At 52.1% G+C, this 27363-nt stretch overlaps 1 protein-coding gene across 2 annotated transcripts; it reads left to right on the forward strand.

The window, feature by feature from the left end:
• Positions 1 to 15390: 15390 nt before the first annotated feature.
• KCNA2 (potassium channel, voltage gated shaker related subfamily A, member 2) lies at positions 15391 to 18548 on the forward strand. Of its 2 annotated transcripts, XM_012661791.1 has the most exons (3): positions 15391 to 15513; positions 15981 to 16314; positions 16757 to 18548. In XM_012661791.1, the coding sequence occupies exon 3, from the start codon at positions 16920 to 16922 to the stop codon at positions 18417 to 18419; it is 1500 nt and encodes a 499-aa protein (XP_012517245.1). In that variant the 5' UTR covers positions 15391 to 15513; positions 15981 to 16314; positions 16757 to 16919; the 3' UTR covers positions 18420 to 18548. The 2 variants fall into 2 exon arrangements, with proteins under 2 accessions (XP_012517245.1, XP_012517246.1); XM_012661792.1 differs by lacking the exon at positions 15391 to 15513 and having other exon boundaries at positions 15974 to 16314.
• The last annotated feature ends 8815 nt before the right edge of the window (positions 18549 to 27363 follow it).

The following is a 27363-nucleotide window of genomic DNA, read 5'->3' on the forward strand; positions in this document are numbered from 1 at the left end:
GAGATGTGTGGAAAGCATATCTGGTCCCTCTGTAGCTCTCTTATTTCCAGATCCATGTGTCAAATTTCTGGGTACTCTGCTGTCTGCTGCCCATCACCAGAGCATCACAACTTCACATGAGCAGGGCTGCAGGCTTTCCCATTTGTTCTATGCCGTGTTTTCTACTTTTACAGAAAACATTGCTAGACATGGAAATTTTATCCTGCCCTCCAAATCAAAGCAGCCTCCTCTAGCAATGAAGATGCTGGTCTTCATAGCCAGCCACACTCTGGTAGTCCTACCTCATCCAAGCCCGGCGAGAAGGGTGCAGCTCTAAGTAAGAACACTACAGATTCCCACTGTTCTGACCAGCAGTGTAACAATTTTTCATCAATAAACATTTCTCAATGTGTTATTTGTATTTGATCAATTTCCAGAGCTCTGAAATGTTTTTGACAAATTTATCCAGTTTAGTATTATTTTTGAATGACAGGGTTTGCCCACCTCTTCTTTCTGCCACAGCTAGAAATCCTACCCCTTTTTATTATTTTTAATGGACATATAATCAAGCTGCACATACAATTTTATGTACTTTATTGGGCTAAGGCATTATGCTATATTGGAGGGCTATGATTAAAATTAGCCCAGTATTCCATTTTTGTATGGAAACTTTTTAAAAATTAGCTAATGAACCCCTATCCACCCAGCAAGTAAGAAGTAGAACTTTGCAGGACAGAGCAAGTCAGACACCAAAGCTAGTGTCCACATCCAGGAATCCCCAGAGATTGGTTGTCCAAGAGGGCAATAGTGAGGTATTTCAGTTATCTTAGAATTTCAAAAAGCCTGAGGGAAAGTCACACCTTGTGACAAGACTGCCCAGACAAAACAGAATGTCAAATGGGTTTAAGCTAAGCTGAATTCTCACACTTCAGTGAAACAGTCCACAGCCTCTCAACACTGCCCAGAAGCTGTGTTGGCCATTATAAATGCCCAGATTATTAACAGTTCCTAGACACACTCATCATTACATAATAAAAGCAGTTTGTTTTGCAGGCAAATGATCCAACACATGGGGCACATGGGGGTGGGTGGGAAGGATATTTTAAAAGGAGCTTTCAGTGAGAATGAACAAGAAGCTGGAGCCATGTAGAAGATCAGAGGACCTGGGAGACTGACTTTACCCACCTCAAATACTCGCCTCATGCCCTGCCCTGCCACTCCCCACTCTCTGGCCTTCTACCAAGCGAGAACCCCAGTTCTTAGTGGCACAGTGTTTGCCCCTGAGAAGTGACAATGGCAAAGACAGGTGACACTGCAGGGAGCTGCACCTCGAGACAGAGTCTGCTTGCCATGGTGGGAAGCCATTCCCACCAATCACAGTGGGCCATGACACAGCGTAAGGACCTGGCATGGGGGTGGGTGCAGTGATCGGTGAGTTCCTGGGACTTGTGGCTGCTGGATGCCCCCAGCAACAGTGAGGTGATTTCTAAGACACTCTCTGCACTGAGCCCCAGCCTACATGGGGCTCACGCAGATGGGAAAGAGGAGGGAGGGCCTTGAAGGAAAGACCAGGATGTGGGAGGACAGGGGCATACTAGAGATGTCAAATTTGGGGCTGGAGATTGGGGTTGAGAAATCTGATAGGAGCCTCCTGGCCCTGTGTTCTCTCTCTCTCTCTCTCTCACACACACACACACACACACACACACACACACACAATCTGTTCTCAGGAAGCTCACACAGTCGCAGTTCCCAGCAGCATTTGCTACAGGGCATGTGTACATGGAGCGGTGACCTCCTAGGAGATGAGGCCCGAGTCAGCCTGGGGAGACAGGGAATGCTGTCCAGGGGAGGGCTTAGAGGGTTTGTCAGGCGGAGAGCGTTTGTTACTTAACCTCACTAAAGCTCAGTTTCTGGGTTCTGTATTTTTAGAGTGGGGAAGGGGAGGTGCTGTCAGAAATGTGACCTCAGGTGTCTGGAGGTGCTGGGGTTTGAGGCTTGACAAATAGGTGGAAAAAGCCATTTTAAACCTTCAAAATCTCACCTGCCTGTTTTTTTTTTAAGCCCTTAGGACCTGGGTTGGGAGACCTGCAGGGAGCGAGGTGCAGCTGGCACAGAAGCTCTCTGGCCTGTGGCTGTCTGGTTCCCACCTCTCCCTGCTGCGTGGGCATAGGGTGGCTTCAGCCCTCCCCCATGTCTGCAGCGCAGCCTGTGAAGCAGTGTGCAGATGCCGCTGCGTGGGGCACCCCCTGGTGGCCAGTGGCATCTCCTGCATCTGGCCCTTTCTGCAGAGCTGATTTCCACCTTCTCTGTGAAGGTCAGGCTTCCTTTACAGAGAACCAGCGGCACCCTTGGAGGTGGGAGCAGGTTTCACAGCCAAGACAGGGAGCAGAGGCCAGGCTGTTATTACACGCAGGTTGTTAAGAGCTTCCTATTGCCAGGCACACGGTTACTAAAACAGGTATCACCACACATTCATTCATTCATCCCCCCCTTATGCACCAGGCGTCTCCTAGGAAGTATGTGTAAGCAGAGACCCCGTAAAGGGAGGGAGTGAGTCATGAGGATGTTGGTGGGGAGAGTCCCCCAGGGAGTGGGGACAGCCGTGCCACGGGGGATGCGTTTGCTGGGCGTGGGGACCAGAAGGAGGCAGCTGCGCCAGGCCGAGTGACCATGGGGAGGCAATGAGGTCAGAAAAGTATCCAGGGCACAGATGGTACACAGCATTCTGGGCCACCAGACTTTGGGTTTAATTCTAAGGGCAGTGAACAACCACTGAATTTTGAACAAAGGCATGACACAACCCGATTTGGTTTTTTAAAAAATCACTGTGGCTTCTGCAAGGGGCCTAGGTAGGGGCAGGGAGGCCTGCAAGGTGCCCGAGGGAGAGGGCGGCGTCTGGGGACAGGCTTGTCTTGCTGGAGGAGGGGAGACATCTACTTCACAACACACTTTGGAGGCAGAGGCCACAGAACCACCGATGCATTGGCCGAAGGCTGTGTCCAGGGCTTAGGGCCTGCGCGACTGGGTGAGCGTGGTGCCGGTCACAGATGGAGGGGTCAGGTTTCGGGGCGTGGGAAGGAAACAAGAATGTGGTTCTGGATGTGCTGAATTTGAGCTGCTATTAGTTAGCAGTTATGTTAAGAGCACCTGAGCAGGGCTCTCCACCTTCTTCATCCTCCCCTTACGTTTCTTTCCGGGTTCTCCTGGGTCTCCTTCTTGTGTGGGGGCCACGCCGCCCCGTCCTGCCTCTGAAAGGAAGGAAAGTCCACCCAGAGAGGCGATTCCAAATGGAGAGAAGTCGGCGTTTTCCAGGCCTCCCAGCTGCATGGCGAAGTCAGAGGAGGGCAGGACTCCAGGCTCCTCTCTCCGGGAGGAATCGGAAGAGGAGAAAACGTCTTTTCTCACAAGCCGACGGGGCATTCTCCATGCGCTGTGTGAGCACGTCCCTGTCAGCTGGCACGACCGGACCCGTGCAGGGTGAGGAGTCCCGAGCCCTCCTGTTTCTCTACCGCCACCGCAGCCCGCAGGGGAGCAGGCCAGGCTGCCGAGCATCCCAGCACCACCATGGAAGCCCGCAGGTCCGCCTCCCCCACTGGCCAGCTCCTTCCACCTCCCGGACCTGCCCGGAATGCCCCGGCTTCCCTCCACAGGGCCCGCATCTGGGTGTTGGGTGTCACCTTTAGGCCAGTCTGCTCTACCAAATGGGTGCATGGGAAGGACAAGCCTACTTGAGATGAAACGCCAAGGAAGCTTCGTCAGTTTTAAGTATTATTTTTAACTCTGCGGGTGCCACTAAAAATTTTACTGCTGCCTGAAGTAGAAGTCTGGACCCCGCTGTGGCACAAACATTGCCTCAGGGAGCAGGGACGCGGGGCTTCCCAGCCCTGCCACTTCCTGTGCTTCTGCGGTGGGAAGGCTGGGGCAGTCCGTGAATGGGAGAGGTGAGTGTGTGGTGACACCCTGGCCCAGGTGTCTGCAGCACCGCCCTCAGGCCCTCCTCCCACCCCTCTGACAGCGACACACTGGCTCCTCTCCCGCCTCTCCCCACAATGTGGACGTCTTCAAGACTTCTGTCCTGCACCCCCTCCCTTCTCACTCCATCCGCACCCTCATCCTGGAGGATCTCATGCTACCCCATGTCTTCAAATACCTCTCCACGATGACCGCTCGGCCGACCCCCACCTCTCTCGAGCATCAGGCCAGCACTGCCATCTGCCTAGGTGACAATGGACAGACCCGTTACAGAAGCCCCATAAGCCCCCCCGTCTGCCAGAACCACCCACTGTATGATCTCCATCCCCCAACACACACGTGAGTGCACGCAGGTAGGTGCACACGCACACACACCACCCTTTGAGCCCCTCACTTGGCCAAAGGCCCCTCTGCACTCCCTCTCCCATCTCGCTGATCACTGGGTCCTAAACCACCTGCAATGTCTCCCTTTTGATGTTTTCTCTTTACTACCATCAACACTGCCTGCATCCCTTCCACCCCTGACTTGCGGAACAAACGGCCTGAGTCCGGACCCTTGACATCTGTCATCAGGGAAGCAACCTCCTCCTTACTAGTTTCCTGCCTCTGCTCTCAGATCCATCCATTACACTACATTTTCAGTCCACATTGCATTACAAATGGCTTTGCCCAAGTTATCTTTCTGAAACATAGATTGGATCCTGTCACTCTCCTCCTCAAAACTCTCAATGGTTCCCCATTGCCTACAGGACAAAGTAGATCCAAACTCCTCTGTATGACTTTCAAAGCCTTTTCCATCTTCCCCCAATGACCGCTTCTGTCTCACCACGTCCTCCCATGCTGCTCAGGCAGTGTCCCTGGCACTCACAGGAGGCTAATTCTGTGCTTTGTTCCTGTCGTGACTTCATCCTGGAATTCCCTCATCCATCTGGGCATTTGTTTCACAAACACGTACTGAGCACTCAGAGTGTTCCAGGCACTGGGGATACAGGAGAGGGCAAAATCCCCCAAATCCCTCCTCATGGAATTTGCATTCTAGTAGTGGGGGGATGAGACCATAAACACGCTAAGCGCCGTGTGTAGAAAACCGGCAGGTCAAGATACGTGAGGTGAAGAGACATAGAGCAGGAAGAGGTGCAGACCACTGGGGCTGCTTTGGAGCCAGGCTGTCCCAGGAGCCTTTCCACAGGGCTGAGCAAAGCGGGGGCAGGCATGCGGATTTCCCTTGCGGATACCCAGACCCTCACCTCAGTACCCCTTCATCTCTCCTACTTAAAGTCACCTCTTAAGTGCCCAGCCTTTAGGAAAGCTTTCCTTTTCTTATGTATTTCTGTGCTTACATTATTCTTCAATTTAAGCCAATTAATTCTGCCTTGGGTTAGGGTCAATTGTTGACAACTCCGCTTCCCTACGCATCCTTCTAGGGGAGGATCTACTAATTCAACTAATATTATTGATTACCTCCTCTGTGCCAACCTCTGTGTGTCCCCATTGTGCTTGACTCTGTGCCTGGTTTAGAGCTGGGGCTAGTGGACAGACCCTGACTCGGCTCCTGCCTTTTGCGCCTGGTTACCTCGCTAAGCTTCAGTTTCTATGCTTGTAGTGTGGGAATGAACACAGTGCCTACCTCTGTTAGTTATTGTCCTTCTCACATAAGCCTGGAGAGGGTTTCGATTAGACCCTTGTTCCCCAGTTCCGTTGTGTTTTTCTTGGGAACCATGATGCCTTCTTTGTGATCTAACTCTGGGGTCCCACCTTTCCTAGAGAAAGAACTTCTGCTTATTTCCTGAAAGCTCTTGGACTTTGGAGAGGTGCAGCTGGAAGAGAAGGGACGTGGTATGCAGCCCACCGTGAAGTGACTCCACCATCTGACTTCCAGCCCCTCCACTGCTGACCCACCGAGCTGACCTGACAACGACCATGACCCTAAACCTGACCAGATGAACCCAGGGGGAGGGCCAGCCAGCAGCTGCCTTCCCAGCCCCTCATCATCCCAGAAGTAAAGCCTGGAGTTGGGGGGTGTCCTGCAGACACCCTGCCTCTTTAGGGAGATTTGGGGATCTTCCAGTTAGGGAGGCCCTGGCCTAACCCAACAGATTCTAATAGTCAGAGTTCAGAGAAGAGAGGAAGTTCCTTGGGGCATGCAGGGTCCATAAAGCACAGCTCTGCCGTGTGCCTACACCACATCCCCAGGAGTTTCTGACTTGGAGCGCCCCTTTCCCCCTCCTCCCGTCTAGTTTCCGCTTCCTTGGGCACCTCCCTGCACCTCTCCGACTTGGCCACTGGGTGACACTGTCGGGTGATGCTGGAATTTCAGGCTCGAACTGAAATCCCAAGACTCCTGGTGAGGAGTGGACTCACAGGGGAAATGAGGAGGTTCTCTACCCTCAGGTTCCTCCCTACCCTCTGTCTCTCCTCCTAGCTGTGCTTCGCGTCCCCAGGCTCTCTTCTGTTCCTAGACCGTCTTTTGCAGATGCACCTTGGCTCTGCAACACCAGGCGGTTGCCAGATGGTTCAACCACCTCCTCTATCCTCTCCTTCCCCTTCCTCTCCTTCCCCTTCCCCTCCTTCAAAGACTTGGGTCAGAGAGGCTGAGTCACTGCAGAACCCCAGATCTGAGTTCCCTTGACAAACCCTGGACAAGACTCTCCACGCAAGGGCTATTCCATTTAACAAACACGTATTTGTTATCCAAGCTTTTTCGATCCAGTCTTTCATCTAATTCTACTTCTTTAGCATTCTGGGGTGGGCCACACCTACATGGCGCATGGCTCTCAGGCCCCTGCCCTGTTCTTAAAGGTCTCCTTTGGGTGTCTTAGCCCCGCCAAATATCCGGTGGAGCCAGTCATTTTTTCCTCATGTATAACTGAACTCCTCACTGCAATTTAAACCCATTTCCTCTCTGTGGAGCCTCAGAATTGAAGAGTGGTAGTGACCCTTCTTGGACTCAGGGAACGTCATTAAGATGCTCTGAGCATCAGGTTTGCACTGTTTTGAATTTCTGCGGTACTCGTTTTCAGAATGATTTGGCATCTCCAAAAGTCCTTCCTCTCCTTTTAAATAGGCAGCGAGACGTGAAGGGAGAACTGCCCACGTGGGAGTCAGAGAGGCCTGGGCTCGAATCCCAGCTCTGCCACTTACTAGAGCCATGTGACCTTGAGCAGGTCATACAACCTCTCTGAGCCTCAGTGTCCTCTCAGTAAAATACTGATAGTAGGAGAACTTACGATACAAGTGGAGATTAAGTGAGATGTGTCCATTTGTCTGCTTGGGGCTCCTGTTCCTTAGCCAGGTGAAGTGGAAGAACTGGCCACAGAACAAGAAGGGGTCATCATATACATCATGTAGCCCCTCTTTCCCATTTTACAGATGAGGATACTGAGGCCCAAAGAGGGGTGGTGACTCACTCAAGGTCACATACCCCAAGGTCACCTAGTAGTGGAGTTGGGGCTAGGACTGGCAGGTTGCGGATCTTTCCATGGTGTCAAGTTGCTTCTCGCTTGTTTGTTTCACTCCCCTTCTCTGTCTACCAAAGGCAGTAAAAGCGAGAGGAGAAGGCGCCGGGGCTTAGTGTAACAATCGGGCCCAGATAATCCAGCCACCGGACGTGGACACTAAGGAGTCAGTGTGTTAGGCTGCATTCAGGAAGCAGAAGAAACGAGGACGTCTGCACCTCTGGGCTGACTGGGCCACACCAGCTCTGAGTGTTCACCTCTGGGGACCTCGGTGTGTGGCCCACTTAGAAGTCAGAGTGATTTCAGAGAATGGCCAAGGTGGTGCAAGACCTCAAGCCATGACATACAAGGAAGGGTTGAGGGCCTGGGGACAGTGGCCTTGAAGAAGAGAAGCCAGCAGGCTTCTGGCCACTCTCTTCAACTTTGTAAAATGCTAAAATCTGCAGGGTGAGACGGGGCAGAATTGCTCTTTATGGCCACAGGCGGGCTGGAGATCCCTGGGTGAAAACTTCAGGAACGATGATTCCAGGTCTACAAAAGGCAGTTGAAAAGTTAGCTCTGTGCGAAGTTGGAATGACCTGTGGTGGAAGGCAAGAAGCTCATGTGAGCAGAAGCTGGAGGCCCATGAGTCCGAGTCCTTAGGAATCTTGGAGAGCTTGAAGCACAGAGTGACAGGTGGACAGGATCCAGTCCAGCCCAGTGCACCCAAACACTCTATTAGAACAGCCAGAAGACTGGTTGAGAGCATGAATTCTGGAGCCACAGTGTCTGAGCTCAAACACTAGCTCTGGCCTGGACCGGCTGCGTGACCTTGAGCAAGATACTTAACCCCTCTGTGAAACAGAAAGGGAGCTACTCGCCCTGGAGAACCATCCTCCCTCCCGCTCAGCCATCCTCTGATGCAGAGGCTGCCTGGGTAGAGCCAGCCCCCTGGTGGTGGCTGATGTGAGACTTGTCTGCCTTCTTGATGTCAGTCTGTTAGGCAAGAGTCAGGGTGGCCCTGTGGCAACTCAAGTTTCTTCTGAGGCAGGGGCCTTCCAGGGACACCAAGTCCAGGGGCTGAAAGTCAAGGGGATGTGGTTGGACAGCCGCGGGCACCACGAAGGCTGTGCATCTGCAGGGTCACAACCACTGCCAGGGCAGCTGCTCTGTGCCAGGCCCGGACAAGACACCAGGACACAAGCGGAGAAGAGACATGGCCCTGCCCTCAGGGTGCTCCCACCTAGTGGAAGACAGCATGGGGACAGAGACAGGCCCCTCAGGACTTGGTGTGACAGGCTGTGTCCTGGGCATAGAGTTGGTAGGTGGAGAACAGGGAGATGGTCCAGAAAGGTTTCACGGAGGATGTGATATGAGACAGGTGTCAGAAAAAGTCATTAGGATGACAGGGAAGGAGAAGGGCAGGGCGTTCTGGCTGAGGGGGCTGCTGGAGCCAAACAGAAAGATCTGGAACCACCCTAAAGCTCATGTTTCTTGAGCCCTTCCTGCGAGCCACTGAGATAAACACCCTGTGCACATTATCTCATTTAATCCTCAGAGCAACCATTAGACATTATTATTCCCATTTTACAGATTGGAATCTGGGATCCAGAGAGGGAAAATACCCCACCTGAAATCACAGGCATGGCAAGCAGCAGGGGCAGGACTCCACCCCAGGCCTGGACCACTTCTGGCGTTAACCTCAACTGTCTATTTTAAGCCAGTCAGAGCCTTTGAGGCCCTTTAGTGTGATGCTAGTATAGACTCCAAGACGGGGGACAGAGGGAAGACTGGGGAACATCGGATCATGAAGTGCTTTGCTTGCCTTTTAGGAAATGTCGGTTGATAGGGAGCCAACGAGGCACTGAAGAGGTAGGTGGCACGATCCGAGCTGCACTTTCGCAACCATGGGGAGAAGAGACCAGAGGGGAGCTCTTCTGAAGGCAGAGGACCAGTAAGGGTGGCAGGGGCCCATCCTGCTGGTGGCTGGAAGCAGGGTAGTGTGAAAGGGAAAGGGAGTAGAGAGGAGCAAACAGACCCCAAGGCCAGTGACTGGGGGTGGAGGGTTTCGGTGGAGGAGGAAGAGAAGAGAGCCACAGCTCCCAGTTTGGGCAACTGGGTGAATGGTGGTGTCTTCTGAAAGAGAAGCAGGCCTGGGAAGCAGAGCTGATGAGTCTGCAGCCAGCGAGAGGCCTGGGCTGAAGACAGGGTGCAGAGAGCTGGCACGGGCAGGGCCGGGGAAGCTGGCCCTGGCTCAGCTGCCCGGAGAACAGGCCCACAGAGGTGGGCGAAGCAACCTTGGCCTAGACTTTGCCCTGCCCTGGATGGCCAGCTGGCTCACGGGGTTGAGGGGCAATGGGACTCCATTCCAACGGGAGCCAGCTGAGGAGCCCACTGTTGGATATGAACTATCTGTCTTACAGTCGGAGGCTGGAGCGCTAAGAGTTCCCTCCCCACCATCCAACCCACCCTGGGCAGCAGTGGGCCGCCCCAGACCCAGCAAGAGTACGGAGTCAGAAAAGCCAAGAGACACAGTGATTGCGGTGGGACACTGCCCGCTTTGTTCAGGCACTGTCCTCCACAGGTAGCTGAAATCACAGGTGGTCCAAAGGGATGTGGCTGGAACACAAAAGGTGTCTAAGGCACAGCTCATCCTAAACCACTCCCGCTTCTGTCTCTAACAGAGAAGACGAGAGTGGCAGCAATGCTTAGAGGGGGATGCTGCTGATCGCCAACGCCAGGCGTTTGCTACGGGAGAGGCAGTGTTCTAAGTGTCTTACATCCCAGCCACGCAATAAAAATGAACAGCCGAGGAAACTGAGTCACAGAGCTAAGATATGGCAGGCCTGGGATGAGTTCCTAGACCTGCCGCCCCAACAGCTGCACAGTCGTGCACCACATCTTGGCATTTCAGTCAGTGATGGACCACATATACAACAGTGGTCCCTTAAGATTATAGTACCATCGATTTACTGGATCTTTTCTATGTTTGGATACACGAACACTTACCACTGTGTTCCAATGCCTGCAGTGTTCAGCACAGTAACATGCTGCACAGGCTTGTGGCCTAGGAGCAAAAGGCTATGGTGGGTTGAGTGTGTAGCTGCTAATTCAAGACAGGAGCCAAGGCCTGAGCCTCCACACAGGAGCCCCTTAGAGGCAGCCAAAGTTAATCTCAGAAGGCTTCCTGCAGGAGGCTGACCTTGACTTCCGCAATCAGGAGGGGACTGGAATGGATGCCCATTCCACTTCCAAGGGAAGTCCTCAGGCGTCGGGTGCGATGCACGCTGGCAGGGCACACCACAACAGCAGTAACAACAATGACGTGAACAGCGCATTCTTCCACACCCACCAGACTTTTTGCTTCTCCAAGCACGTTCTTGTGTATTATCCTCTTGGATCCTAATAAATGGGATTTTAATACACACTAACAATGAATGTCAGTTTCCTTCCTTCCTCCTTCTCTCTTCAAGCCCTACGAAACAAGGGGGTTGTGTGGGGCAAATGTCCTATCTATTTTATAAGTAAACTGCTACCCAGAAAGGTCAAGTGAATGACCTTGGGTCCCACAGACTGAAGCCCTGGTTAGATGCTCTGCCTTGTACTCCCCTTTAGGTCCTGACTCTTGCGCCACTGCCTCGAGTCCCTCAGTTAATGTGTGAACAGTTAATAACCACACTAACCCGCTTCTAAAACAGACCTGTCAGGTTGGGCTCCCTCCACAAGCCTTGTGGCTATGCCCTGGGGTCTTTGAAGTCCGCTGCATGGAATCCCTATTCCTGAGGGCAGGAATTGAGCCCAGAGGCCTGAAACCATGGGAGCCACAGCAGAATGGCTTGCTGATTTATAGAATCACACAATCTTGAGTTCAGTCCCAGCCTCCCCACTTACCAGCTAGCAACTGGTCCTCTCTGAGCTTCAGTATCTTCATCTGTAAAATAGAGTCAATGAAATCTTTCCTACTGGCTGGTTGCAAGGATTAAATCAAATGACCTGTGAAGGGCTGTCATCTCAGTGCTCCCCTGCCCTGCCTACCTGTGGGCTACAGGGGACTGTGCCTTCGCACAGGTGGGTGGGTTGATGGGGAAGCCTTATGCCAGGAAGGAGAGCTGGGAGTGACACCTAAGAAGGGAGCTCATGTACCCTTACTAGGTTCATAAACGGTGGTGGAAAAAACTGAGATTCTCCCTCCATGCCTCCGTGTGGGTGTGGTCCATATGCCCACAGTCATAAACTCTTCTTTACATGACTAGAGTCACGGATCACTCACTGTGGCAGTCACTACAGCCCTTCCCTCTGCCGAAGGCAAGGCCAGGCTCTCAAGCAGGAAACCAGAACTAGAGGGAAGGTAATGGTCTTTTGGGGTTTTCACCATGTCCCAGTGAAAGGATCAAGGGACACTCTAGCTGCTCTTCTGTGGCCAAAAGTAAGAAATGGTGACCCCTATAGAACTGGAAAGGGAGCTCACAGTGGTTAAACACTAGCTTAACCTACCAGGTACGCCAGATGGCTGTGCACGCTTAATAACTAATTTGGTCCTTACTACCCAGTGAAGTAGCTTTGCTCTCCCACTTGACAAACTAGGAAAATGAGTCTCAAAGGGTTTCAATAACTTGCCTCAAGTTCACACAGCTAGCAAGTGTTGGTACAGGAATTGGGCCTACAGTTCTTTTCTTACACAGCATTGTCAAAACAAGGCGCCAGCAAGGATAACTTTCAGGGTGGGAGCCCTGAAATGCCCCTGAACAACAGTTGCTATGGGTCCTTCTTTTTTCCCCTTCTTTAGTTAACGTCTTCTTCTTTGTCATTCATGCTTCGGTCAGACTTTAAAAGGGAGAGGAAGGACAACATACCTGAGGCCAAATCAAGAAATAGTAATAGAGGTCAGAGGAGGATCCCAAAGAGGGAAATGAAATTCAAGGGCTGCTCATTCTACCTGCACAGGGCAGTGCGGGGGTGAAGGGTACACGTCCTGGAGTCACAACACCTCGTTCAAGGCCTGGAGCCACCACTTATTGACCTTGGGCAGGTTACTTCACTTCTCCCTGCCTCAGTTCCCTTTTCTATGAAATGTCTACTAGTGTAGACACTACCTTCTAGGGATGCAAGGATTAAATGTCGCACTGGGTTAGAGGCGCTTAGCACAGTGTCTGACACACGGTAAGCCCATTTCACCAATTACAACTGTTATTAATTCTCTCTCACGGGCTGTTCTCTGTCCATACCTTCTGTTTTAACAAAGGAAGGCAAAGAAAATACACAGACACGATCAAATGGAGTAGCCTGTTGGACTTTAGTTGACATGAGAACCCAGTGTGCCAAGTAGAAGAAACAGCCCCTTGGTGCTCGTCAGGGGAAGCTTCTGGAAGGAGTGTAGAGCAGGGTACTGGTGGATAATTTGGTGACTGGGGTGGGATCAGCTAAGACCTCAGGGAAAGTAAGAGTGGGGCAATAGGGGAAGCAGAGGGGACGGACCCGGTGATTGGTCACATAAACAGCCAAAAGCTCAGCTAGAGGCTGGGAGCCATGAGGAGAGTTTCACAGAGAACAGAGCAGAGAAATCATCATTCTCTGAATGTCTGCCAGGTGCTAAACTCTTTATAGTCAACAATTTAACCCTCCCCACACCCTGAGAGGTAGCCTGATTTTTCAGATGAGGACACTGATGCCCAGGGAAGGGAATCAACTTACCTGGTAACTGGCAGGGATTTAAGGCTGGGTCTGGCTGCCTCCAAAACACCCAAGCCACACTGCGGCTGGGCACTGACAGCCCGGGTTCAAGGGCCCTAAACCAAACCAGCCCTGCCTTATAGTCATGGTCACCCTCAGAGCTCCCTGAGGTCTCTGCCCTCCCAGACCTCCCCTTGCAGCTCTGGGTGAGCCTCCAGGCTTCAACCACACCTCACAGACTTCCAAAACAAAATGCCACAATCATACAAAGTGCAGACCTTGTGGGCCCTCAGGACTTCGTCCATGAGGTGCAGGCGCACACAGGAGGCTTGCCTGAGCAGGGAGTGTCCAGCAGGAGCCTTTCCCACGTTAGAGTTCCTCTGAATGCAGAGCTTCCTGTCTACTGCAGTCTCCAGGAACCATTGTTTGGAACACCTGTCTCAAAGAACTAGCTTCTTTTGTGGCTTCCAAAAGCATCCTGGACCCTCTGCAATCCCAGTCTACACAGCTGGCAGGCTAGGCTTCCCACACGCATTCTCCATAATCAAAGGGCATCTTTGTCTGCCCACCCTGGAGTGCTGTGAGCTGCACTCCCAAGTTCAGAGCCGGTGGGACAGCTGGCTTCCTAAGCCGGCCCTGGAAGGAGGGAGTCAGGGAGTCAAGAGGACAGAGGAGGAGAGGACCAGCCCTGCAGTTCTGCCTGTTCCTAGGGCTCTTCACGGTGGGGGCCGACGCAGCAGAGAGTTTCTGCCACACTGCGGACTGCACTTGCTGCATTTCCCCCCCAAGCCAAATTTGCTGGGTAATGGGAAGTGGGAAGCAGAGCTGGAGGCGGAGGCGGGAGAGGGGGCAAGAAGGGGGTCTGCAGGCCCTGTCTGGCAACATCATAATAATAGCAACACATCTCCCACACGGCCAGATCCTGCCTCGGACCTGGGATAGGTGCTATTGATTATTTCCTCCTCGCCTATTTCATTATTGGCAGGAGCCTCTCGACAGCGCTCAACTCTCCCCCAGCCCCCGCCCCCTCCGTCTCTCCGGTCCGGCAGCACCCGGTGAGGTCCCCACGAGGTTCTGGTTCGTAAGCTGGGCTCTGCCAAACACTGTTTTCCGCGTGGGGTGGGGGCTGAGGCCCAGGGACCAACTAGGTGGCAAGCTCGGCGGCGGCGGGCTCGGTGCACCGCGCCGGCTCTGGCCCCCGCCGGCCCCTTTAATTGGAGTTCGCTGTCGGGCCAGGTGCGGCGCTGCGTGGCGCGGTGCGGCGCGGTGCGGCTGCGGGCGGCGGCCGGGCGCTCCGTACGCGCCGCCCGCGGGACTGCAGAGCCGACTCCCGGCTGGCCGCCCGCACCCCGCCGCCGCCGCCCGCTGCCCGGTCCTGCCGGCGCTGGCCGTACCCCAGGACCATGGAGGCTCCGCGTGCCCGTCCGGACGGGTAAATCTGTGTCGGGGCGTCGGGCTGCGCGGGCTGCCGCCCTTGCCCGGCTCAGCGCCCTGAGGAGCTGCGGGGCACCCGGCGGCGCAGCCTGCAGCGCGGCGGGCTCGGGCTGAGTGCGGGGCCGGCCAGCCTGTACCAACCGCGGCGGTCTGCCCCGCGGGTCCCGGACCGGGGCGGGCGAGGGGGGCTTGCACCCCACGGAAAAGAGTGCGCGGAACGGGCTCGGGACCCTCTGGGGTGTGCGTGGCGCGAGGCGGAGGGCGCAGAGAGGAGCTGGTGGGTGGTGGGAAGTGCAGCTGACAGCATAACCATGTCTGGTAAATAGCGCTGGTTGGTGGCACCCGAATCACTTGGGACGGCGGGGCTGCACTCTCCTCCCCTGCCCCGAATGAAAACAGTGTCGCTGCAGAGAAGGGCTGTTCCTCTTCCCCGGGGCCGTGGGCTGTCGCGGAGCCCCCGCGCTTGGGAGGAAGCTGAGATCTGGGGCAGCAGCCTGGCGCAGCCTACTCCCCACGCCCAGAGTTCAGGCTCCGGTGTTTTCTGGTGGAGAAGGAGCCTCGGTGGTCCCTTGGCTGGACCCCAGAGGCAAAAGAGCTGAGCAGAGCTCGGGCTGGCCGCGGGTGATGACCGCGCCAGGCAGGAGGGGGTTAAGGTGGCGCTAGCGGCCGCGGCCAGCTGGAGGGTCTGGTCCGCAGCGCCGAAGCGAGCGGGGAGCGCGCCGGGTGGAATCCCGGACGGAGCCCGGGGCGATGGGGAGAGGGCCCAGACCCCTCCCCGCCCTGGGGCCGGCGGGATTGGGTCGGCAGGGGGCCAGCCCGGAAGCCGGCTTCCTTCGGGCTCCCCCTCTCGCCGCTGCCAAGCTGCCTCGCAGCCAGGCAGGCTGAGCGTTTGTTCTGCGCTCCCTGCCGAGGAGATGTGAGGGATTTTCTCCTGGGGAGGCATCAGTGGTGGAGTGCCTGCCCAGCTCAAATGCCATCCGGCTCAGAGGGAGGCCTGCGGCCCAGGGATCCCGGAGGGAGAGTAAGTTCAGCCAGCTTTCCGACACAGGCGACTTTGCTGTTCGTGTGTGGGGTCTCCCTAGATCTGAAGGGGAGGGCGCTTCTTTTTCCAAGACTCCACCGAGGTCAGAGCTTGTAGTCAGGCTGCAGCGAGCTAAGCTTCCTCCTTGAGAGAGGGGGCTGCTTTGCCCAGAGTCCCTCCTGGTGGCAGCTGAGGACTAGGGATCTGGATCAACCCAGGGAGGCCCCTGAAGGAGACAGGCCCAGCCAAGCCTGAGGCTCGTTCCCTGGGAGAAAGTGCTTCAGGCTGAGGGGAAGCCTGCCCAGAAAAGGCCAGCAGGCTGAGGGGTAGTTCTCAGGCATAACGTCAGAACGGAAGGTGGGCAAAGGGGCCTGTCACGTCCAGGGAGAGAGGCTGCCAGCGCCCTCCTAAATCTTGGTACCAGCTGCCCAAAAGCCCTGGTTCCACCTTGCTGCTGTTTTTTCCAGGCAACGTCACACCTCCTGAGGACAGCCAGGAGGACTCCGGCTTTTGCTGAGCTTTGCATCTTGCCTTCTTCCTTCCAAAGCCTCCAGACCCACGCTCAGCCATCCTCAAGTCCCGCATGCCCCTGGCCAGGCAGCCCACTGCCCCTCCAGCCCAGCCCAGCCCTAGAGCTCACCTCCAGGACCTGGAGTCTGCCCTCCAGAATGACTCACCATTATTTCTAGCTCGAGTAAGAAGACGTGATGGGGAGTTGAGCTGCCTGTTTTTGTATCTAGGATTCCTGCAGCATCCGATCAGCTCTGCAAGGAAGAGAGCTTCAGGTTCCTGTCTGGCCAGGTAAATCAATCTGTCATTTAATAACAGCCCGTGTAGAGCCATTGGGGTGGAGGGCAATGAGGAAGACCCAGGCCCAAAATCCCCAAGCATGAATTCCTCCCAGGGTGCACACGTATCTGTGAGACACTAGTGCACTACATGGGACGGGGTGACCTTCTAACCTGCTGGTATGGGGTTATGCTCCATGAGCCCTGTGTGGTACAGAGGGCCCTGTGCCAGCCGCCTTCCCCAGTGCAGGGCATTCCAGAGCTTCCTAGAGAGATTGTACCTGCTGCCCTCTGATCCCCAGACAAGTTACAAAGTGAAAGTGAATTTTTTGTGGTGGTGCCAGTGGTAGTCTTGTTTCTGAACTCAGCTGAGAGATGGGAGACAAAAAGTGACAAGCCGGGTTGGGCTGCCAATGCCAAATGATCTCACGTCCTTAACTGCCTCTGTCTTTCAGCCAAGCGAGGCTGTCTGTCCAGCTCCCAGAGAGCTCTCAGGGCTCTCCCGCAGGAGCCCAGGCCAATGCTTCTGTGCTTCCTGGGGCCATTAGCAGCACCCTGAGCGCCCTGCCGCCAGGCAGCTGGAAGGTGTAGCGTGAGGCGCTTCTCTCAGTCCCAATTATGACAGTGGCCACCGGAGACCCAGCGGACGAGGCTGCTGCCCTCCCTGGGCACCCACAGGACACCTATGACCCAGAGGCAGACCACGAGTGCTGTGAGAGGGTGGTGATCAACATCTCAGGGCTGCGGTTTGAGACCCAGCTAAAGACCTTAGCCCAGTTTCCGGAGACCCTCTTAGGGGACCCAAAGAAGCGAATGAGGTACTTTGACCCCCTCCGAAACGAGTACTTTTTCGATCGAAACCGCCCTAGCTTTGATGCCATTTTGTACTACTATCAGTCTGGGGGCCGGTTGAGGAGACCTGTGAATGTGCCATTAGATATATTCTCTGAAGAAATTCGATTTTATGAGCTGGGAGAAGAAGCAATGGAGATGTTTCGGGAAGATGAAGGCTACATCAAGGAGGAAGAGCGTCCTCTGCCCGAAAATGAGTTTCAGAGACAGGTGTGGCTTCTCTTTGAATACCCAGAGAGCTCAGGGCCTGCCAGGATTATAGCTATTGTATCTGTCATGGTGATTCTGATCTCAATCGTCAGCTTCTGTCTGGAAACATTGCCCATCTTCCGGGACGAGAATGAAGACATGCATGGTGGTGGGGTGACCTTCCACACCTATTCCAACAGCACCATCGGGTACCAGCAATCCACTTCGTTCACTGACCCCTTTTTCATTGTAGAGACTCTCTGCATCATCTGGTTCTCCTTTGAATTCTTGGTGAGGTTCTTTGCCTGTCCCAGCAAAGCCGGCTTCTTCACCAACATCATGAACATCATTGACATTGTGGCCATCATTCCCTACTTCATCACCCTGGGGACAGAGCTGGCTGAGAAGCCAGAGGATGCTCAGCAGGGCCAGCAGGCCATGTCACTGGCCATCCTCCGTGTCATCCGGTTGGTAAGAGTCTTTAGGATTTTCAAGTTGTCCAGACACTCCAAAGGTCTCCAGATTCTAGGTCAGACACTCAAAGCCAGCATGAGAGAATTGGGCCTCCTGATATTCTTCCTCTTCATCGGGGTCATCCTTTTCTCTAGTGCTGTCTATTTTGCAGAGGCTGATGAGCGAGAGTCCCAGTTCCCCAGCATCCCGGATGCCTTCTGGTGGGCAGTCGTCTCCATGACAACTGTAGGCTATGGAGACATGGTTCCGACTACCATTGGGGGAAAAATAGTGGGTTCCCTGTGTGCAATTGCAGGTGTGTTAACCATTGCCTTACCGGTCCCTGTCATTGTATCCAATTTCAACTACTTCTACCACCGGGAGACAGAGGGAGAGGAGCAGGCCCAGTACTTGCAAGTGACAAGCTGTCCAAAGATCCCATCCTCCCCTGACCTAAAGAAAAGTAGAAGTGCCTCTACCATTAGTAAGTCTGATTACATGGAAATCCAGGAGGGGGTAAACAACAGTAACGAGGACTTTAGAGAGGAAAACTTGAAAACAGCCAACTGTACCTTGGCTAACACAAACTATGTGAATATTACCAAAATGTTAACTGATGTCTGATTGAAACCTATTAACATACTCACAGCTCGGTGGAACTAATGCAGATATTGCATAATAGCCTGCATTGTAGTCAGTGTGTTCTACAGTGTGTATCTGGTTCTGCATGGAAAGCAATAGTCGTGCAAGTGACTTTTGACCTTTTGATTTTTGATTTAGAACACAGAATAGCTATCATGGCTTTCATGCAAATCCTCATCACCGGCTTGTGGGTTTCCAAAGGTGGGAGTCACTTATCAAGCCAGGATTCAGAAAGACACATTGAGGCCACCTCATATCCAATACAGTCCACCATGTCGGTGCCACCTTTCCTTCCTAATTAAATACACACAACACCCTGGAGTTGCACCCCCCTCCGCCATCCCACCACCCCATTTGAGCCCACCTGCCCTTTCACAGAGGAACACCATCATGGCTTAGCTTCAGAGCTCTGGTGATAATTCAAAAGGTCATTCCCATTTTTGCATTGAAAAGAACACACAGTCCTGTGTGTTGGAATTACTTTCCATGTCACAGGCTGGGGTTTGTGAATTACACTTGCCAAGTAGATGCTCCAGAGGCTTGTGTTTCATAACGGAAAATGCTGCATTCTGCTTTTTCTCTGCAGTGTCGATGTGAGGGAAGCCCGGCGGGGAGGGACAGTTAGTATGACCGAATATGAGTTGTCAAGTTTCACATTTGTTTTCTTAAGCCTATGGGGAAAAGCTATCAAACCAAGGGACCTCTCAGCTTCAGATTTCACCACTTTTGCAGCCTTCAGGGTCACAAAAACATGTCTGATTTCTTCCTTTACACTGAAGTGTGCAGACATCTGCTTTCCTAGTGATGTGGCCAGCTACACTGACATTGCAGTGAAATTTACCAGTGATGCGATAGAGCTGCATGGGTGTGTGTTGCATGAATCTCAATATTTAAAACACAGGAGATAACCTATTTTCCTAGTAGCCTACACAGTATTAATATGTAGAGTATTAATAGCCTCGGAATGGCATTTAACTACATTTTTTCCCCCATTGGAAGGCAAAAGCCCTCCATCAGGAGAAAAAAATAGACTATTTGGAATGGAACCAAAACTTCTGGCCCCCCAGCCCACCCATTCCTGTTCTTCCAAATGGAAGTGCAGATTTCTACAGAGCCAGGAGAGTGAGCAGGGAAAGCAGCGTCTGAACACTGCACCTTAGGGGTTAACCTAGCCATGGGCATGACTACACAGCTGACCAGGGCATCAGGTCTGTGGATCCAGTGTATATAAATATATATTGTGTATCTCTGTTTCATGCATTCCTCTACCTAGCTAGCTATAGAAAAAATTGCATTTGAACATCGTATAAGCTTATGCAATATTTTTGACACAGGGCAATTTATGCATGTGTTTGACTATGTGCACTAGAGTGTGTGTGTGTATATATATACAGATATATATGTGTGCATATGTACATGTATACACACACACACACACACACACACACACATATATGTATTCATTCTCTGGAGTTCAGGTTCAGGAGCAAATCCACTGCTTGGTGGGTTGGCTGTCTGAGAGGCCTAATGGGCCTCATTGGTAACCCCACTGGGCCTGGGTTTGCTGCCGTTGACTCAGACGCTCCAGTCTCCATGTATTCCTAGACGTTAGAATTGTCTTTTCTGCCCTCCATGTGCTGCAGCTTCAGTTTCCCGTGGCTGAAGCTTGTCTTACTGAGTGCACAAGGGCCCTGTGGCCCTCACAGTTCCAGCTGTCCTGGGCCGGACCACCCTGGGCCTCCTCTCTACAGTCCATCTTGTCAATCATCTCCATTCTCATCTCTTCCCACCCCATTTGGTCTTTAGTATCACTTGGCCCTGCATCTATCACTTTCATGAACCTTCCCTAAGGAGCCACAATGGATGCCCTGCTTTGAAACTAAGGACACTAAGGAGTAGGACTCCTTGGGACTAAATTCCACTGATCTGGACTTAAAGTGAGCTTCCTCTATGTGGAAATTTCTGAAGTCCAGGACCCAGGGATGGAGTCCCTAGATGATCCAAAAGCATCATTTTGATCGCCAGACTCAAACTCTCTCCCTAATAAACTGGCAACCAGAGCCGCTATCAAAAAGAACCAAAGGATGGGTAAAGAATCGCCCCCCAACCCCCAGAACAAGTAGAGAGCAAATAAGTACTGCATAGCCTAAAGGTAGAGAATAGGTTGTCCCTGGAATGGGTTCCAGTGGGGGAGGGGGCTTTTAACTCATCAGACTGGGATTCTTTGCCCTTTGACATAGTGACTTAAATTTCCCAAACACAGCAAACAGCTGTGGTCAGGCTGTCCAGTGGCGGCTCCAGCCCAGGCCTCAATGCTGCCTAGTTAGCACCTACAGTTGTCCTGGGGGGTGGGGCACCAGTTCAGGGTGCTAGGCCCAGGGTGCTCATTAGTTCCTGGTCACCCACATCCCCAGGTGCCTGCAGGGTATCCTGTGCCCGGCACAAAGCCTCCGTGCTTCTCTTCCTCTTCTTCATGGGAGGTGGTGCTGAATTTCCAAGGCATGGGGTGGGAGGAACAGAGACTTTGGAAAATAGAAGATAAACCAACCCATATCTGAGGCCTAGGTTGGGAGGTAGATAAATCTTATCACAGTGTCCTTGCCTGTGACTATAAAATGTTCACACACCTGCATGCACATCCACCACAAAATAGATAGATACACTGTTGCCGCACACAAACACAAAACATACAACACACGTGCAAAATGCACACAGATGAAATTAAAGGGCAGAGACAGAAATGTGGTTATAACTATAAACAAAATATGCACACTTAGCACAGACATGGAATGGACTTACCAACACAGAACATACACAAAAGACCAACATATACCATGTACAAATACATAACCTGCAACTCAGATGCAAAATACACAAAAACTACATGGACACAATGGATACGCATACAAAATACACAAAGAATACCTTTGTTTCTGCACACAAAAATACATATTCAGTGTATAGTGAACAATGCATTCACTTATACTAGGCATACAAGATACAGCACACATGCCCAAGAACATACACACACTACACATGAAAGGCAGATGTATACTCAGATCCATCTCTCTGCCTCCCGAGTGATACATTACTGGTTACAAACAAAAGACCAGGTTTAATCACCTTTCCCTAGCCTGTGTCTGTATCCCTCAGTATTCTTCGAGGAATCTCTTTCTCCAGTCTCTTCTCTCACCTCCAGATTTCAGTCCTGAGAAGTAATCCCTGAGGTTTCAAGCAGAAAGATGGGCCACCACATCAAGCAGATCTCTGATTACAACCAGGAGTCTCATGGGGATTTCTACCTATTCATCTTCTTGCCACCAGAAACCTGGGTGTAGGTTGTGGAAGGACCTGGGACAGCTGGCAGCCTGATATAAACCCCCTTGCCATGCCCTTTCCTTCAAAGAAAATGCACACAGACAGCCCAATAGCAGAGGCTCCCCCATTCCCAGCACTAGGATCTCCAGATTCAACCCTAGTCTCTTTAAAGCAGCAATGGCTCAAGAAACTGCAGGATCCTGGGCCCAGAAGCAGGGTGAAGATGCCCCCAACATTCTCTGAGTCCACAGATCTTCTTGCTCCTCCATCCTCAGCAGCTTTGCTGGGGGCTGGGTCAGGAAGTCGAGACCCTATATAGACTTGTCTCTTAAAATGAGCCACCTTTACTTGATTGTGGCATTTCACTTGCTCTCGGGCATAAGCCCAATGGGGTCAACTGCTGATTCTCCTCTATGGTGTTCAATTCCAGGCACGCTCCCCCCACTTACTGGGGCTCCCCCAGATGCCCTGCCTCCCATCCAATTGCTGTGCCTTGAGGAAACGGCAACCCAATTCATCTTGAGTAAAATGTGGTTAAGAACATAAACCTAAGGCTAAACAAGCAAACGACTATTTTTGGAGGGTCTGATTTTTATGCTATATGCTAAGGCCAGACTTGAATACTTCCTAAGATTACCCACTATTTCAGATTCCTCTTGGAGGTGGTTCTTCCCACTAGGACTAGCTGAGAGCTGAGTGCGCTTTGGCAGAGGCTTCACCCGACGTGGAAGTTAGGAGTTGCAGTCAGGCCTTGGATCCAGCCTCAGTCTCTGCTCCGGTGGCCGTTCCAGGTGTGTCTCACTCTTCCCTCCTAATGAGGGTCACGGCTCCCAGTCTCCACCGAGGAAGCAACAACAGCAGGGAATGGGCATGTGGATTCCACACCCGTGCATTTAGTGCAACACACGGGGACTCGTGTTTCCCGGTCAAGATACCAAGTTTCCCTTTAGCTTTGTCAGATGCCCCCTTGGGCTCAAACTTCAGGAAAATTGGAGTTTTTTGGGGACCGAAGGGGAGGAGGCACAGGAAAGGTGGAGAGGTTGTCAGGAAGAGAGAGTAACTGAGCCGGTCAAATTTTGGAGTAAACTTTGCAGAAACCAAAATTTAACTAAGAATGTAATTAAGGCTCTGTGCTTCCTGGAAGGAACTTCAGTGATATGCGACACGCTCTCTTCCTTCCTCTCTGCTTGCCCCTGTCCCTGTCAGTTGGGCTTCTGAGGATGGTGTTGGCATGTCACCAGGAGGTTAGCCTTTTTATGGGGGTCCCAAGGGAGTGTTCCTCCAGGCTCCGTTGACCATGTGGAAAGGGCGCCCATGAAAGCTGTGATGGCCTGAGCCCTGGGTGTTCACGTGGCCGCCTTGTGTGGGGACAGCTTCAGGACTAGCTTGTCCTGGCTGCTCTCCCTAGGTCTCTCACTATGTCGTAGTGAGGCCTTTGGCCAACTTACTTCCTCATGGTCAGCCATAAAGTATCAGTTGAGATATCCCATGTTGAGAGAGGGCAGCACGCTTGAGGCCCTCAGGCTGGGGGCTCGGCACTGCCCACAGCAATGGAGAGGAGAGGTAGAAGCTGACTTCCCCCAAAGGACACTGTAGACAGTGTGCAAATTGCATATGTGGGTGACACCCCCACCCTCCCCCCATGGCAGGCAAGGGAGCACAGTGCTTTGACTTGTTTACCTAGGAGAGGGGACGATGGTGCTGAGCTCTGCTCCCCAGGGCTCTCCTGGGGCCCATTGTCATAACAACCTGCACCTTGGTGGATGGCTGTCTGGTCTGAGAGGGCTGTAATGTCCAGGCTGCTCCTTGGTTACACAATGGAGGTTCCCCCAGCCTTGGCAAGGTGTCCACTGCCAGGTCTGAACTTATGACCTTAGCCTCATTAACATCATTCACCACCTGAGCCAACCAGCAGAGAGGTGGATGCTGGGAGCTGTCTCAGTAGCAATTGTGACCATCATCTGTATCTTTAGACGTGGCCCTTGTTGAGACCAGCCCTGTTCCCCCCTCAAAGCAGTAAGTAGGAACAAGTGGAGGTGGGGAGTCCCCTACAAGCTGGGATGGGTCTCTTCCTCAAACTCATCTTGTTCACTTTGCCCCTTCTGCTTCCCTTCCTACCAAATCTCAGCTTCATCTCTCATAGTTTGTGTCTGAATATTTTTAAAGAGGAAAAGTGCAATAAAATAAATAGTGACTGTTTTCTTTAGCAATAGCTCTTTCAAAACCTTGCTCTCAGGACTGAAAAGTGATAGTACCTGGATTATCAGCTAATGCCCTCGACTTCTGGGTGTTCGTTCACGGTCTCCGTAGTTCCCTCTTCTTCCCATGTGTTCACATGACTCCTGTCCTCTGAGGTCTGACCTCCTTGTGGAATGGACACATATGCAGAGGTGCAGTGTGCACACAAGGAAGGCCCGTGAGGCTTCGTGGCTCTCTTTCCTGTGTGCACCTCTCTGTCTCTGTGTGCGTCTCTGCCTCTCCCTTTCTGCCTGCTCTCACACAGCATCCTCCCAACCTCAAGGCACTGAGACCTTGAGTTCGAGTGACCTCATGCCAGCTCAAACTCACGCTCAGTTCAAAGCCCATCTTGTCAACTTTCCATGAGTGTGGCAGGGTGTAATGGAAGCCTGCAGGAAAGCACTTGCCAATAGAGAAGAATAAACATCCTGAGCCATTACAGATGATCATGTCCATGCACTAAAAGCCATTACTTGATCCTTTTGCTGCCCCTCCCCGCTTCCCCAGGGAGCTGGATGCTGAGGGAATGTGGCCCGGAGGTTTGCACCTGGGATCAGCAGCCTGGGCAGATTTGGGGAGTGCCCTCTGAGTCTCCTTCAAAATAAGCTGACTTGCTCAACCAAAGGGAACTCCACTAGAGCTGTGGAGGGAAGCAAGTTCTTGTGGGTTTGGGTAGAGGCCTACAGGGATAGAAGAGTGGGTGGTTAGGGCATGACGTTAGTGAAATAAAGACTCCACCACATGCTACAATGTACAGCTGCACAAATATTTGCACACTTAACCAGGGGCTTCAGAAGAAGTCCCTTTCCTGAGACATCTGCGGGGTTAAATATTCAGACCGGATAATCAGGGAAGGTTGGCAACCCCAGGGTCCCAGTCCATTCCTTTTTACTCTACCTTCTATACACCTGTGTATAGCAAAACCTCAGTTAACTGACAGGGAAACCTCAGGGAAGGGAATGTCCTGGCTGCTTTGCGATTCTGGTTATTTGAGTAGGAATGGGAAAACACATCTAGTTCAACCTTTGTAATTGAAGAAAATATTTCCTAAGTAGGTTAGTATAAACTTTCCTGCCTTAGTAAGTAGACTGTTTGAAGATGACAGAGGACCTTGCACTGCTCAGGGTCAACGTTCTAAACCTCAGTGCTCATTGTACAGAAACGGAGATGGAGAAGACCAAAGAGACAGGCGGATGGCTGTTGGCCGCAAGATAGACCTGGAAGTGGGCCAGTAGGGCACATCCTGGTTTATCAGATAGCGCCCTTGCTGTCACTGGCCTCTTTCTACTGAAAGTATAGTAAGAAAACATAATTCTTGTCCATCAAGGTTTTGGTTAATTGATCTTGAATTATTAGAGGTTTTCCATATATACATATATCTGTTTGTATATATATGTATAGTATATGTATATATGTATACCATTATTTCAAAAATTATACAATTATACATTGACCAATCCCCTTAATTTCACTCACGTGGAATACATTTGGCAATCCAAGGAATAAACCGCATTTATTTGAATTTTTTAAATGACCTTCCTTTGCATTCTTTCCACCTCTCCAGTTCCTCTCTTTTTTCCTTCTGCTTAGGGACCTCTCCAGAAGGCGGTTCTTTCATGACAAAAGGATAGGCTCCAGGATCTCCTCTTTCCTTCCCCTCCCTCAGGGGGCTGCCTGACTCAGGGATGAAAGAGAAGTCTGATCTAGCAGCCAGGTGCTTTTGCCTTTCTTCTGACTGCCCTGGTTGGCTAGAACCTCATCACAGAGGACCATAAATGTTTTTCCAAACTTTGTAGCTTGGAGGGAGTGGAAAGCTTAAAGATGTGGCAGAGGACTGATCTATTTAGCGTTCACTTTGTCACTGGTGGTGCCCTAGGTTTGAGTTTCATGAGATCTGTGTGTAAAATTCCTAATGAAGAACTAAATAACATCTCTGCCTGATGGAAGGTGAGGTTTGTGGCAATCGATGGAACTAACAACCCCATTCTGTTGCTGATTCTTACCAAACCTGGGCTGAAGGTGGGAGCAGCTGTAATTCGGTTGCTCTTTGGAGGTAAGCTGTATACCTCACTTGAGAAACAGCTGGGTGCGAGCTGAAACATGCTTCCATTCTCCCTCTTGCCTGCCAGTGTGTTAGACCCATGGGAGATAGTTTCTTTCATCCTCACCTCTTGCATTTGCGTGTGTGCATTCTCTCCAGATGGGGGTGGGAGGGATTCCTCACCAGTATCTGGAGCAATTGAGGTGGTGCAGGGGTGTCTGCTATCCCCCCACACTCCCAAAAGCCCTCCAATCTGGCCAAGCTGGTCATGATCAGGTAACAGAAGCCCATAACCCAGACTTGGCATGACCAGATGGTAAACTGGGGCAGTTGAGGCAGCCTGTCTAGATGGCTACTTCTTATGCTGCATGAACTTCCACGTGGAAACCGGTATAACTTTTTGTGTTCCTCTGCACGCCTAAAATAGTCAGATCTGTTCCAGATGAGTTTGCAGCTGAGAACTCCCTGCATCATTCCACTGATGGATGCACAGGGCAGGTGCGATTACATAATAACGTGGACAGCTGCTGCAACGTCTAGATCACTGAGGGCAGTGATGGCAGGACCTTTGGAAGCTATCCAGAGGGCTCAGTCCAGGCCTCTCCTCCGTCCTCATGAGAGGCCTGCAAGCCCTGCTTCTCCTTGAAAACGATTCCCTAGACACTGACGGCCTTGTTTGTATGAGTGCATAAACACTCTGGGCTGCTAGGAAAAGCAAGAGGAGGAGCTGGGAGGAAGAGAATATTCAGAGGCTCACTTCGCTACCAAACATGTCAGCTGCTAGGATTACTGCCTTTTTAACTTACCAAGTGTAGGGCAAAGACTGTGACCAGCCAGCTGGGGCTGGAAAGGAGCAAACCAGCTCTAGGCTAACAAATGGGACAGAAAAGCAAGACGAGAGGCCTGGCTGGCTTTGGCGAGGCTGAGTCTTAGCTCCTGAGGGTTTGAACATGCTCTGTGCTTGCCCCACTTCTGCCTTCACGTGGGATCCAGCGACCCAGTTTCCTTTTGTTGTCGTGCTTGGATGGTTCCTTCATTTGAAGAGCCCCAGGAAGCTGGAAAGTCCCATGATCGAGCTCTAGCCTGCTGAGCAAACAATACCCCAGCCAAATTGGCCTCTTCCTGGTTTTCTGCATCCCTGCACCCTTCTCTCCACTAAGGGTAATCTTGGAACAGTCAAGATTAATGGTGCCAGCAATCTGAAGATTCTTTAGTTTTCATCAGGGACATAGCTGTTAAAGCTCATGAGTGGAAGATGCTATTTCCTTTGCCAGACCTGTGTGCTTATGTGCTTATATAGGCTGTCTCTGGAGATTTTATATAATATAT

The sequence above is a fragment of the Propithecus coquereli genome, unplaced genomic scaffold (genome assembly GCF_000956105.1).
Source record: "Propithecus coquereli isolate 6110/MARCELLA unplaced genomic scaffold, Pcoq_1.0 Scaffold731, whole genome shotgun sequence".
In the NCBI taxonomy this organism is placed as follows: Eukaryota; Metazoa; Chordata; class Mammalia; order Primates; family Indriidae; genus Propithecus; species Propithecus coquereli.

Bases quoted from the DNA above. Each gene is read 5' to 3' on its own strand.
- KCNA2 (XM_012661791.1), top strand. From the start codon at position 16,920: ATGACAGTGGCCACCGGAGACCCAGCGGACGAGGCTGCTGCCCTCCCT.